This window comes from Homarus americanus, unplaced genomic scaffold (genome assembly GCF_018991925.1).
Source record: "Homarus americanus isolate GMGI-L3 unplaced genomic scaffold, GMGI_Hamer_2.0 scaffold25827, whole genome shotgun sequence".
NCBI lineage: Eukaryota > Metazoa > Arthropoda > Malacostraca > Decapoda > Nephropidae > Homarus > Homarus americanus.
In genome coordinates, this window is record NW_024738300.1 from 10,834,861 (window position 1) to 10,847,551 (window position 12,691).

General features: G+C 41.4%; 1 protein-coding gene and 1 non-coding gene across 3 annotated transcripts in view; one reads left to right on the forward strand and one right to left on the reverse strand.

Annotated features, from left to right (window-relative positions):
• Positions 1–5,083: 5,083 nt before the first annotated feature.
• The window catches only part of LOC121873859, a 31,331-nt gene continuing 23,723 nt past the window's right edge, over positions 5,084–12,691 (forward strand). The window contains exon 1 of one of the 2 annotated variants that reach the window (XM_042377666.1): positions 5,084–5,167. In XM_042377666.1, coding sequence (XP_042233600.1) covers positions 5,157–5,167 — 11 coding nt within the window. In that variant the 5' untranslated portion in view covers positions 5,084–5,156. Of the gene's footprint in view, positions 5,168–12,419; positions 12,589–12,691 lie in introns of those variants that run through there. The other variant, XM_042377668.1, reaches the window with a different exon arrangement.
• Positions 6,686–6,757, reverse strand: Trnae-uuc. The gene has a single exon. It is a non-coding gene; the product is annotated as a tRNA-Glu (tRNA).

Here is a 12,691-nt window from a genome sequence, read left to right on the forward strand (position 1 = left end):
GTTTTACTCGCTATATTGGTCACCTTTCACGAGAGAAAAAGACTCATCGCAAACATTATTATTCATACTGATAAAAACTAGCTTCACTTAAAAGATTAACAACTACTACTTCTGTCACCAGAGGGATAAAAAAAATGTGTTTGGCGATGCACGCAGTTCATTGAATTTAGGGTTCCAACTTAGAATTGAACCTGCCTCAAATGTACGTAGGTGTCCTAGCAACACGACCTGCCAGGACACTGCCCCACAGTCACAGTTCCCAGCCCCCAGGCTGGGAACTGTGACTGTGGTAGGCATCGCTGCTTTTAATGAAATAATAGATGAGTTTCACATCAATTTACTCGTGCATAATTTTTCATGTTATTCGCTCAGCTATCAGGTGTTCACCTTTGAGTCATAAAGCCAAGTCATATGTGATGTGTCTCCATAAGAAACTTGAGTAAATGAATTTTACGTCTGGTAGTCATGTGGACGCTACTGTACCTGTCGCCCGTCGGGGTGAACACATTCCCGAGTATGATAATGTAGTCGGAGTACGTTGACCAGGGCGCTGTGACACTCAAGTATAAAGTACCAAGGTTCTTTGTCTCAACTAATGTCAAACGTGTGAAATGGGAAACATATAACAAGAAATATTTTTCGGTCATGTGGAGGTTATATACTTCCAAAACAAGCGATATTTCCTCCTGTTAAAAATTGGAACAATAAAAAAATGAAAGCAATTGACCTATGTTTAAAGGACAAATACATGTCACGGGTGAGAGTGTACCAAAAAAGGTCAAGACATTGAGAATACTGTAGTTGAAGATACTTATGGTAGATACGGGTTAAACGAGGTTCTGATAATTTCATGTACCCGCTGACACCTGCACGAGCACGAGTACTCCTGATCATAAGAACACAATAAACATGCCCTCGAGGCTTATTACTTGACACACCTGGTATGTACCAATGAAAGAAGACTGTGAGGGCTTATCATTACATTAAGCCTTGTGATAGAAACATATCCGACTTTGGTTGTCGTGAACATGAAGTGTCTGAAGAAAATGAATTAGATAAGAATTATATAATCTCGAGGTAGATATTTATTGGAAAAATTTATAACAGTATCTTGCTGCTGCACGTCACTCTTGGTGACTGAAGTATAAATAATATAATATATATATATATATATATATATATATATATATATATATATATATACTTCATTTTTAGTCCATATAACACACGGACTTTGAACATATAATCAACGACCTCACCAGCCAGGACTCGAACCCTCGACCTACAGCATGGGACCAGAGAACGTTACCGACCATGCCACAAGGACACCAAGACTATGTTATATTTCACACAAATCCTGTTCATCGAGCTGATGGCGCCGTGAACCTCCCATTGGGAACTGCCCGTGCCCGTGAAGTATATATGGTGCCTCGTGTTTCATACCAGCTGGATTCGGTAAAATGCTACTGACATCCACATAATCGGCACGGGCAGTTCCTAATGGTATGATCACGGCGACATCAGCTCGATGAACAGGCTTTGTGTGAAATATAACATAGTCTAGGACTACTTTTAGTGTCCTTATGGCATGATCGGTAACGTTCCCTGGTCCCACGCTGTAGGTCGAGGGTTCGAGTCCTGGCTGGTGAGGTCGTTGATTATATATATATATATATATATATATATATATATATATATATATATATATATATATATATTTTTTTTTTTTTTTTTTTTTTGCCAAAAAGAACCGAGGGGAGAAATTCCTTTAAGTAGACAAATAATTATCTTTTACTGCAAAATAATCAATGTGTGGCTTTGAGAAATTATCCCTAGATATCTAAAGTTTTGTCAATAACCTACTGGCTATATATAATTTTATTTTATTTAATAATCTGGTGTTATCCCACAATATCATGTAGGCGCAAAAGGATTAATGTTTTTGCCATTCCCCAACTGCTCGGCGTTGCCACCGTCGTTGCAGAGGATAAAAAATTTAACAGGGAGCAAACCTTCCTTCTCTAGTACCTGTAATGCATTAGAATTATTGGTAGTAACCAGCGCCTCAAGTGGCAGGTGAGAGTACCTACCGCGGAAATGTAACAAAGTGTCAGTCTGCAGTGCGATAAACTTTTTTCGTGTTTCCTAAAAAGTGGCCATGGCATTCTTTAATCCTTAACATTTGCTGCAGTAATACAAAATTTCTAGCACATCAGGAGCAACAATAAATGAAAGTAGTGGAGTGAATTTATCACAATATGGAAACATAACTGGTGCATATTCTTCGTTGTTTTTAGTCTGGTTCCATCTACCAGACTACAGGTAGTAGGCAGCTACCAAACAGGGAGGTACTTTCGCTTGGGAAGATATTGGAAGCAAAATGTATTGTCTAATGGTAGACCCTGCAGTCATATGGCATCACAAAAATTGTGACCAAGTCCCAGGTTGCTGATCTGACTTTCTGCCTCATTTACACACAATTGCAGGGTCTCAGTTGTTTTTCTTACTTTGACAACGCAACATACATACTGTGTATCATTTCTCACTCTTGAGTTTTTTTAATTTTTGTATTTATTTATGGTTATTATTATTTGTATTATTATTTTATTTTTAGTTTTTATATTACAATTTTCGCCCCAGGCCCTGATGTGGGTCAGTTAACCATGGGCGCACCCAGAAATTGAGTAGGGGGGGGTTTCCAAATTACTGAGAAGTCTGGCGAGCGTAGCGAGCCCTTTCAGCCCATTCCTTCCTCGAGAATCTAAATCTTGAGTACAAGTATATTATTTCAAATGTTATCGCGTAACTTTCGGTATGGTAACGTTAACCACTGTGTGGCAGAGGATATCGCTACGACAGAAGAACATTAACTGTACAGGAAGTGAGGGAGTGTTTGCAGGAAATTACAGTAATCAAAATGCTTGGGAATCTTCGAGAGGTTAGTTTGTTATGGTATACTTTTATACTTTTCTTAAAGTGTCTTGTTGACTGGAAACGACCAGTGGGAAGTAATGGACGCTAACTGGAACTTCTGCCGATTTTTTGCTTCAATTGTCTACGTTTTGGAGGAATTCTGGGTTACTTTAGGTCAAGTTTGTTGTCGGTTGATTACTTAATGTGGCAATGTTCTACTATAATATCTGACTCAGCTCTTACGCTTTTATAGCGATATGTTGTTGTTATGATATTGTGATTTTCTGTTAAACTTTCGTCATATTGTTAACGCGAGCTGTGAAACAACAAATACCAAGCTATCACATGTGAAACGACTAATTTGATTTCTAAATTTATTCCTACAGTAATCAGATCACAGATGAGGCTCACATCATCTTGGACAATACGTTTTGATAGGTCAGTCTCTCGGAAATCACAAGACAAATAAATGAGGCGACTTGTAAATATCAACGTTGTTTGTTCTGTGTAGCCTACTCACCGTAACTTTCTAAACTTTACTTAACTTAACAATTCTAAATAGGCTGATTTTTACTTTTAACGTTTTTTATCTGTTGGCAAATAATAAGAACTGATGATCTCACAATCAAGCTTAGAGTTGTGAACGCGTCTTCCACTATTGACTACTCTCACACGCAGTGAGTTTGTCTTAAATAATTTGTAATTTCACCGTCTCCGTGTCCGCAGAGGCACGATTGGACAAACACTGAGCATATTAAAATTTGTATGATTGCCATGTACAGCACAGTGTTTTGGATATACTGTATGTAGTAAAACCACTACCCTGGACGTCATAGTATCGATTAGTGGTATACAAACTGTGAATCCGTCATCCAGAGTTAACGTAAGTAGGAAATATAATTGTTTCCACCTGTTATAAGACTGCCTACCAATGATGAATATATATAGAAATGTATATCTCTGTTTACCGGTACCGGCCTAAACTTAATATTTCACTGTTTCTGGTGAATACTGTCTATACGGTATACAGTAGTTATTTAAAAAAAATAAGTCTCATATGAAGATTGGCCCTTCGTACCTTATTTCACCTTAAGATTAACCACCGTAACCCTAACCTATCCTAATTGCCTTCGCCCCCTCCCCGCCCCGTAACCTAAGGAGGTTTAATCATCGGGTGGGGGGCTAATTTTCGTATGCTCAAAAATCAAATATTACGTGTTCCCGCCCGGCCCAAACACTACTGATAGACTTATTCACTGTATTATACACCTACAAGATACGGTGCTAATAATTTTAAAGTACACCGCCCTTCCCTCCCCGATTCTGACTACAGGTACAGTTTGTTGAAATTTTTTATTTGTATTTTGTTCATAGTAATTCATGTCGACGATGTACACAGTTCGTATAACTCTTATTTGTTATTCTTATTATTGTTATTAATCTGATAACTCTATTCTGCTTTATCAGTTTACCTTATTGTTGATATTTATCAATTAATCTTGTTATGGTCTATCAGTGAATCATTTTACTACAATTTATTCATTATCCTAATTATTGTTATCTTAATCAGTTTTTCCTGTTACAATTATCATTTCAGTCATTTTTAGTTATCATATATATGAGCCAGTTATCATTTTTAGTTATGTGTTGCGAATTATCATTTATTTCCTTTACGATTTATCAACGATTCCAATTATTACGGATTATCAGTTATTCCTATTACTACAAGGGGAAAAAGTTAAGAATATAGACACAACAGGAACGCGCTTCACTGAGTAACACGAAGCGGACAGTGCGTGTGCAAAAGTCACCTTCACAAATCCTCCGCTACAGTCTACACTTTTAAGTACTGTTAACTGTGATTACCTGGGGTGTGTCTGAATTTTGAATGTTGGTTTAAAGTGTCCGTGAAAAGTGTGTGATTTTGTGTATGTTTGTGTGTGTGTGCCTGTGCATTTTGGTGTGTGTGTGTGTGTGTGTGTGTGTTCAATTCGTAACAGTAGTATCCATAGATATTTTTGGGGGGTTAATTCCCACAGCTTATATTATTTATTGTCAGCGAATCCCAGATAAAGAAAAGCCAGTTAGACTTATTTTAATGTTTTGGTATTTTTATCTGAATCGCTTTACAGCTGTGTGTGTATTTTTTTTTATCAGTGATGTTGCCAGCGGTACGACACTCACTTGGACGGGACGGGTCAGCCTCAGCCAGCCAGCTCCTCATCATTACCTGCCCAGCCACCATGGAGCATAGGTGAGTCGACCAGCCCTCCTTAACATAGGAAAATATATCCTCTTCCATTTATTTTTTGGTGATTCACACATTTTTCTAGAGGGAATTATTATTATTATTATTGGTGTGTTAAGTTATATTTATGTACATACACTGAAACTGATATACTTGTCATAAATTCATATTATTTAACGTAAAGTGTTGTGCTTAAATTGTAGGAAAAAAAACTTTTATTGTGTATTAATAGCTCCCACGTCAGGTACTGGGTGAGACTTGTACCCGTGTCTCGTTTTTTCACCGTTTGAAAATACAAGAAAAAAAAATCGATAGCTTGAGAGGTCGTCGCCAAACTTGTTATTAGAGTAGTCTTCAGTAACTTGTACACGTGTATTATTTTTAGGGTTAGGTGTGTTGTGGGATAGATAGACTGTAACCAACCCTAACCTACTCCCAACCAAACCTACTCCCAACCAAACCTACTTTTAACTTAACCAAACCTACTTCTATCCTATCCGATCCGACTCTAGCCTAACATAACTTACTTCTGACTTGACCTGACCTACTTCTAGCGACCTAACTTTCTTCTAACCTAACCTAACCATTACATTAGTCTTGATGCTCTGTAAGACGAGGTTACATGAGAATTATCGCCCAGTCCTTGAATAATTTGATTGAAATATCCCTTGGGCCCATTTGATCAGGTACCGAGAGGTCACCGAGGTCACTGATCAAGGTCACAGGTCACCAGATACAGAATACACAGGTTGGGTTTACGGTGTTTCCGGTCGGTGTCTTCTGGCTGTGTCCCCCCCGTCCCTTCCTCCTTCATGTAGTTACTGTTGTCTCTCCTTCCTTACTTACTCCGTCATTTTCCTTCCCTCCTCTCTTCTCTCTCCCGCTCCTTCTTCTTTCCCTTCCCTCCCTCCGTTCTTTCTTCTTTACTCCCTTCCTTCCTGCCGTCCTTCCTTCTTTACTCCCGTCCTTCCTTCTATCCTTCCTTCCTTCCCCATGTAACATACAGTTAATATTAATGTTGTAAATAATATATTACTGCGCCTTAACATTTCACATCTCCCAGTGCGGATCACCTGAAGTTTAGGCACCCCCAACTTATTTCACTAGATGATTAAAACACTCACGCTACCTGGAGGGGGTTAGGTTAGGTTCGTATGGGTGCTTAATCTTCAGGTGATCCTTAAGACCCGTATGCTGAGAGAGTATATACACGAATCATCAGCTATTTTACGTGTTTTCCAGCTTTTGTTTACTGTGTGTGTGACGGAGACATGTTAGCGGTGACATATTGTTTGTTTACACGCGTCTCAATCATCACCTGAAGAAACTATTTGACATTTTGATTTAGAGGTTACCTCCTTGTGAGCGAGTGTAGCGGCCCTGGTGTGTGGGCGTGGACCGTGGGGTGACGTGGGCTATGTGCAGTGGGGTGAACCCAGGAGACCAAGGTACTAACAATGTACCCAAAATACATATAAACGTATTCACTGTTCAGTTGTACTAAATCCGAATTCTGAAAATTAATTCCCATGCCGGGAATCGAACCCGGGCCTCCTGGGTGAAAGCCAGGTATCCTAGCCACTAGACCACATGGGATATTTAAATGAAGGTCTTTTTGGTTAGATTAAACATTATGACAACATCGGTGAGCTTATGTTGCAGTGTTATATAGCGTTAAGTAAGAATTAACTTGTTTTGATGGATTCAGCTACGTCATGTTGTTTACTCCGAGGGTTGACTGCAGCGTTATGTTGATGATTGGCTGTAATGCTCGGTCATTGTTGAGGAGGCAGACTTATGTTACCTCAGTACGGTACACATTATGCTATATTCCAGGAGTGACTGTCTTATGCTAGGTTAAGGTAAGTTGTATTGTGTTGGGGTTAAGGTCGACCAGTAGGGATACTGTGGTCGACCAGGATGGCTATAGTAGGGTGTGGTGTGTTGGGTTAAAGTAGACCAGGATGGCTATAGTAGGGTGTAGTGTGTTGGGTTAAAGTAGACCGGGATGGCTATAGTAGGGTGTAGTGTGTTGGGTTAAAGTAGACCAGGATGGCTATAGTCGAGTGTGGTGGTTAAAGTCGACCATGATGGGTTTAGTAGGACAATGCACCCAGGCGGACGTTTATCATGGCATTGAGTGTCAATTACCCAGAGTCTGTATACCGCCCCTCACAACACCCATACAACACCCTCACAACTTCCGCCCAGGTGTTGTACTTCCGTTGTTACCTGTAATATATATCATTCTCTTCTTATTCATCCGGGAACAACAATACCGATATAGGGGCGTGGAGTCTTACCGATACTGGACGTTTATATAATATATATCTCTTAGCTGCAGGTTTCTGTGTTATAACCGACCAAATTAATGAGTGACTTTCAGATGCGAAATTACACTACGCAAACATGTTAGAATCACTGCTGTTTGTTTTGTGTCATTGTCTAGTATGCATAGAGACGTGTCTGCCATTGTAGTCATCAGAGGGACAATGCTGCTATTAAGTGAAAAAAAATACTAATTTAGAGCCAGAGCTGAAATATTGGAACATTTAGGAGAGATTAATTTACTACCACTACAGAAAGAACGTTATATTTACAAGGCATAAATATACAAAAGTACCACTGCTAAAAATTGGAATATTTAGAAGACCCTAAATTTACTAATAGCGTAAAAGTATGGGAACTTTTACAGGAATTTACGAACGCTGGTGAAAATATTGACACGACTGGTACGCAATATTGTCTAGGACTCTAGGTACATAAGTGTTGGAAACGAAAAGGAAATGCGTTAGAAGTCTGTATATTATCTGTTTCTCTTGTGTGGAATTTCCCGCGGAAATGGCTGAGGATGGCAACTGTGTGTGTGTGTGTGTGTGTGTGTCCACCTGGTTGAACAGTAAAAAAATCGACAAGAAAAAGATGACGAGAAACTGTGAAAAGATAAGAAAAGATTACCATGTGTTGCCATTCATTAGATGACAAAGGAGTGTTGACTTGATAACCAACCCGTGTACAAGGTCGACTGTCTTTCTTATCTCGTAATTACTGGAAATAATGACAGCTGCCTAACGATATTGTCTGTGGGAAATATGGCATCATGTTAATGTTAGTGTTTAAGAAATGAGACTGATATTATAATGAGTTGGGGGGGAATGTTTATGGTTTAAGACAATGTACTGGTAAACAAAACCTTTTCCTTTGTCTCCGTTGTCTTAAGTTTTAGTTTCTTTCCTTAAATTATCGTTACATTTTATTCCTTTACTTGAATCATCGAAAGATTTTCCCCGTTTACACCTACTTTGTGTTTGTTTCTCTATTATGTAATTTCCAATACATAGATTATTATCGTAAGATTTTTTCCCACGTCACTTTGTAAATTGAAAGGGAAACAATTGATATAGCCAGAGTAATTCAACTCCAAAGTGAAAGACGGCAATGTTAACACGATTGAGTCTGTTGTGTGAAGGTATTGGGTACAACACAACTCTGATATATTGAAAGAAAGTGTGTGTGTGTGATTGGGGCCACGTTCCCGGCAGAGGTTAGCAGATCTGATCGTCTGCGTCCGTCCGTCAGTGGGTCGTGATGAACTGGACGCTTTGTGAAGGTCTTGACCTCTGTCTGGTTTGTTGCTTGTTATCATATTGTGTGTGTGTGTGTGTGTAGTGCATTTGTTTGTAGATGTGTGTCAATGATCAGCCATATCGATGAACTATCATAAGTCTAATGTCATTGGTTAACAGCAGTGATGACGTATGAATGGACTCGCCTTTCTCTGGTCTAGCTGTGTCATTGGTCAACTGTGTTAATGATGCAGAAAAATGTATTCTAACTTTCCCGTATTGTGGTGCATAACTAATTGTCAGCTCTGGTGATGTGGCAAGATGGAGATGTGTTTTCATTGGTCTAAGGTACTGACGACGTAGCAAAGTCATCCTGTTTCATGGGTCAGAGGTTCTGATGACGTAGAAGCCACCCTGTGTCATTGGTCAAAATTAGTGATTATAAACAAATACCGTACTATCATTGGTCAAAGGTACTGATGACGTAAGAGAGTCATCCTGTATCATTGGTCAGCAGGTGGTCAACAGTAATCATGATAGGGCAGTGGTGGCGTAGGGGGAATGGACACGTGGCGCACCTGGTAGACATAAAGGCCGGAAGATAGGGCTACTTAAGGCTGGTATTATGTGGTCAGTAACATCACAAGGCTGGTTAGTACTCCGTCATTATCGTAAACAAGGACGTTACTCAACACTACTGAAGGAGGGAGTTGGTTATGTTGTAGTGCTGGCGGGCGGTCACCACAGTAACTCCCAGCGGCTCATCGTAGTAATTATCTTCCTTTACCATGTTTTGCCCACGACGCTTCACTCCTCCAGGGTGGTCACGACACGAGAGCCTCCAGTCCTCCCTATCATTAAGTACATCTTATGTCCTCACTCTTCCCTGTATCTCCTCCTCTGTTGTTCTCTCCTTAAGGTATTGCTCCACCTACCCCAGCCATGGTCCAACTGGTCATAATAATATTTATCATTATTCACATTACTGTTATTGTTTGGTGTGTGTGTGTAGGTCGGCTGGACAGTCAGTCATATCCCAACAAAGGCATGAAAGGGAGGATGATTTGGTGTAATAATTAGTCAAGGTAACCAGGTATTGTGTTGTGTGCTGGTTGTTGTCAGTGTTTGGTCAGTCGGCCTGGGATAAACAAACTACTCACATCCGGACACACAAACATAGTAAAGTTGATAAAGTTGGGGTTTAATTAAAGAATAAGGAGTCAAGGTTACCCACCAGGTGCACAGGTAATTGACGTTATTGTTCTAATGGTCATTGGTACACCTTGAAAGTATACGTGTGTTGGGATTAAAAGAAGGACTTAGATGTCAAGGTAAGCCAAGTATTTACCTGGGTATAAACTGCTTCGTATTTTGCCCCTAAACGAGTTGGTGTGCGTACCTGTATACTTGCATCTGGACCTGTATTTGTATAAGTACCTGCACCTGTAGTTGTACCTGTCCCTGTACCTTGACTTGTATTTGAATCTGAACTTATTTATGATTCAGTACGTGTCTATCCATATACTGTACCTGTAGCTGCACCTGTACTTGTTGCTGTACCTGCACGGTTATTCGTACCACAGATCTTATTAAATTAGTCAAACGAGATTCAATTTACAACAGGACAGGTACAGTAGCAGTGACGGGCCATCATGATCTCACGTGTTTTGGTACCACTCCTTGAGACAACTCCCACTCCCCTTTTACGGCAACCCTCCCCTCTCCACCTCCTCCCTTCCCACTCCCAAACAAGGGCCACAACCCACTCCATTTCCCCACGTACGTCTCGCCCACACGACCAGGACGTTGGCGACATCCTGTGAGGGCCAGACACACGGGTGTAGGTCAAATGGGCCCCTGAACCTTGATAAACCTATCCATTAGGGTTGGGGCCTGTTCGGACTCTCTCTCTCATATGATTTAACCCCGTAACTGGTTGGTCTGACCTCTGGGTGTCAGGTGGTGTGAAGACGGATAGGTTATAGATTTGTTTTTCGTGGGCAAAGGGCTAAAGATGGCTCAGTTAGTGTTTACATTCGCCGTCGATATTCATTTGTTTTCACAGATTTGTTTAGATTCGACTCACACATTAAGGACTATGACGGGTTTGTTCTGATTCACCCACATTCTGATCAACCCGAAATCTGATCCACCCACATTATGATACACCCACATTCTGATCAACCCGAAATCTGTTCCACCCACATTCTGATCCACCCACATTCTGATCCACCCACATTATGATACACCCACATTCTGATCAACCCGAAATCTGTTCCACCCACATTATGATACGCCCACATTCTTTTCCACCATAAATCTGTTCCGCACAGATTTTAACACTTATGCAAATCCTGAAGGACATTTTGGGTGGTGTACAGGGTGAGAGTGAAAGGATATTACCCGAAGGATGGTATGTAGGACGCGACAGACGGCGTAGAAGAAGGAAGAACAAGTGAAAGTTTAGGAGAAGGAAGAGAAAGAGATGGCGGGGAAGGAGGAGGAAGACGAATGGGTGGAGAGGGAAGAAGACGAAGGGATGGGGAAAGAGGAGGAGGAGGAGGAAGATGCTAATGAAAGAGAATGTTGTGAAGTAGAAGGATGAGGGGGATAAGGAGGAGGTGGTTGTGAGGATGAATGAGGAGGAGGAGGAGGAATGAGGAAGAAGGAGGAGGTGGTGATGAAGGAGAGATTTCAACGAATGATTGCAATATCGTGTCTTTCTTTCACGATCAAATTTCTTATAGAGTGGGGGGGGGGGTGGTGAATCTCCCCTGTGGTCGTCCCTCAACCCCCTCTACCCCATCAACCCCCTCTACCCCATCAACCCTTCTGAGAGCTGTTGTTATTGTGGTGTGTATTGGTCACCACGGCTTCATCACGCCACCCACCCACCCACCTATCCGCACGCCGCCACGCATTCTCCTGTCGCAATCATAGAGCCGTTAGCTGGCAGTTGGGACTGAGTGAGGTAGAGGAAGGGAGGAGGCATGACCACAGCCCCCGGGGAGAGAGAAAGAGAGAGGGGGGGGGGAGGAGGATATACACAACCACAGAGTCTTGTAAGTGGTTTAAGAGAGTGTATTACCACCACTGTATCATCACAAGTTCATATATCCATCCGTCTTGCCTCGTCCCTGATCGTAGCCAGAGTCTCATTTTCATGTGAGTGGAGGGATTTTCTTGAAACTTGAGCAAGAATATCGGTTCCTCCCCTCCCCACTCCCCTCCATCGGGTAACTGAGACAACGGGAGTGTATTATGTGTTTGGGTTGAGGTAGAGACGGTAGAGGAACAAAGGCAGGTGACTTTACGGTAGTTCTTAAGTGCAGGTGTGTGTGTGTGTGTGGTGAGAGGGGAAGAGGGCATAGTCCTTATAGGTTCTGACGCAGTTAATTGTTTACCGTCGCGTCGCCTCTCTACCGGATGACTCACCACCACCATCACCACCTCACACGGGGGCTGACATTCACACACCTCTATGTTCACTCTTTCTCACCCTCTGCCTCCACCAACCACGGCCTCTCTTCTTCATCTTAAGTAGACTAGTTATCATCTACTTTCTACTTCTACCTTTAATTAATGCAACATCCACCTCATCCTAAGTAGATGTCCCCTGTTTTCTACTTCTACCCTTAACCAATATAGCATCCACTTTCTACTACTCAGCTGACACACTGTATAGCATCTGAGTATACGACGACCACGACGGTCTATACTTTCTATCTGTAGATGGCTCTCCTGGACCCCAGCAGTGGCCACAGAGAGCCAGGCAGCAGCAGCGGGAGTAGAGCCAGAACTAGTATACCCGGCCAGTTCTCACAAGACGATTTCACACAGCACAGGAGTCAGTTTTTTGAGGTGCTATAAATACGCCAGGTGACTTTCAACCGTCTCTTATAGCCTGACGTTAGTTTCAGTGCGGGGGGCATTGGTATGTTTCCTGGTGATTTTATTAATGGTG